This window comes from Stegastes partitus, unplaced genomic scaffold (assembly GCF_000690725.1).
Source record: "Stegastes partitus isolate 25-593 unplaced genomic scaffold, Stegastes_partitus-1.0.2 Scaffold3841, whole genome shotgun sequence".
Lineage (NCBI taxonomy): Eukaryota > Metazoa > Chordata > Actinopteri > Pomacentridae > Stegastes > Stegastes partitus.
Window position 1 is genome coordinate 1 of NW_007581572.1, and position 1,673 is coordinate 1,673.

The 1,673-nt window shown below is 40.0% G+C and overlaps 1 gene segment (V, D, J or C); it reads left to right on the forward strand.

Annotated features, from left to right (window-relative positions):
* Positions 1-7: 7 nt before the first annotated feature.
* Positions 8-735, forward strand: LOC103376319 (Ig kappa chain V region 3315-like). The segment is given in 1 exon segment: positions 8-735. A coding segment is annotated over 1 exon segment (360 nt).
* Positions 736-1,673: the final 938 nt, after the last annotated feature.

A 1,673-nucleotide genomic window follows, 5' to 3' on the forward strand; every position in this document is an offset into this window, starting at 1 on the left:
CTCTCCTCTATCAACATGCGTCCCTCTGAAATGAAGCCCACAGAAGCATGACGCTGCTTTCTGTTTGTGTCTCTGTATCCTCAGAGTCCAGAGGTCAGGTCACAGTGACTCAGCCTGGAGCAGTGAGCTCTGCTCTGGGAGGCTCTGTCACCATCAGCTGTAAGACCAGTCAGAGGGTCAAAGATGGAGATGAACAATACTGGTACCAACAGAAAGATGGACAACCTCCTAAACAGCTCACCAGCTATGGTAATCGCAAAGTGTCAGGAATCCCAGATCGATTTTCATTCAGCGGATCAAACACTGACTTCACTCTGAGCATCAGTGGAGTTCAGGCTGAAGATGCTGCAGTTTATCACTGCAAAGGTCGATTCAACATCAACAGTCAATATTCGTTCACACAGTGAAAAAGCGTCGTACAAAAACCTCCTCAGTCAGACTGAACAGAAACTGAGTTGACTCACTTCACTGAACACACACACACACACACACACACACACACACACACATTTTTGTATACGTATTTTCTACGTCTGTCATCTGAACCATCACAACTACACAACAAAACCCAACTCTAACACTATCACAACCTTAACTGTGTTCTAACCTGAACCCACAAAGCCAAGTGTTGATGAAAACTTAACAGCTACAAGACTGAAGCAATGAAATGTTGAGAATACACAAGTCAGTGAAATAAATAAAAACAAGACATTTAAAAGAAAACCAATGATGAAGACTCACATTAAGATTTGTCTGCAGGTTTCTTCTACAGTGGAGTCCTTCATATCCTGAGACAGACTGTTCCAGAGACTAAACACTGATTCTTCATGTGTTCAGTTGAAGTCTTTGGGATGATGAGGAGACAGCTGCAGAGGATCTGAGGGATCTGCTGGCTACACATCTGTAAAGCTTCTCTCAGAGATACTGTCGGCTGCTGTCAGCATATTCACTGAGTTACAGACTAATAAGAGAATCTGAAATCCATGTTCCTTGAAAAAACATTCAAATACAATAATAACTACTACATTCCTTCGTGATTTGCTGGGAAATAAAGAAAAGTCTAAGTGGAACAGTAAATGTGAAAATGTTTGGTCATGACCTTTGACCTCATCTGCACATTGGATCCTAACAACCTCCACGATATCCTGTTTAACTAAAATACAAAGACAGAAATATCAATAATATATATACTTATTTTTCCTAAAGAAAACCTCGACACCAACCAGAATCCTCAAAAGTTCAAATAGAACCTGACAACCTTCATATCTAGACATCTACACACTGTATATAAAACTGTATATAAACATCCATAACAAGTGCACCTTCTCTCTGACATGTGACCAGTAAAGAGATGAGATTTGTTCATTCTACTGGAAACAGCAGCTGAAATAACAAACTCTCCACAACATTGGTTCAGTAGCTGTTGTGTTCAGTCGTATCACAGGATCACTTGATGAAATCAGACAGGTCGTCACTGAAGAAGATCTCACTTGAGCATTTTTGAAACTTCTTTTCCATCTTGGCTTCAAATATTACAAAAAACCCCATTGATATTAATATCAGAAAAAAGAAACCAACTGTCCACAAACCACAGGTTACTACCAGACCAATGTCCAATATCCTCTACATGTACAGTCATGAACAAAGTTTACATACACTTGAAACGACCACAT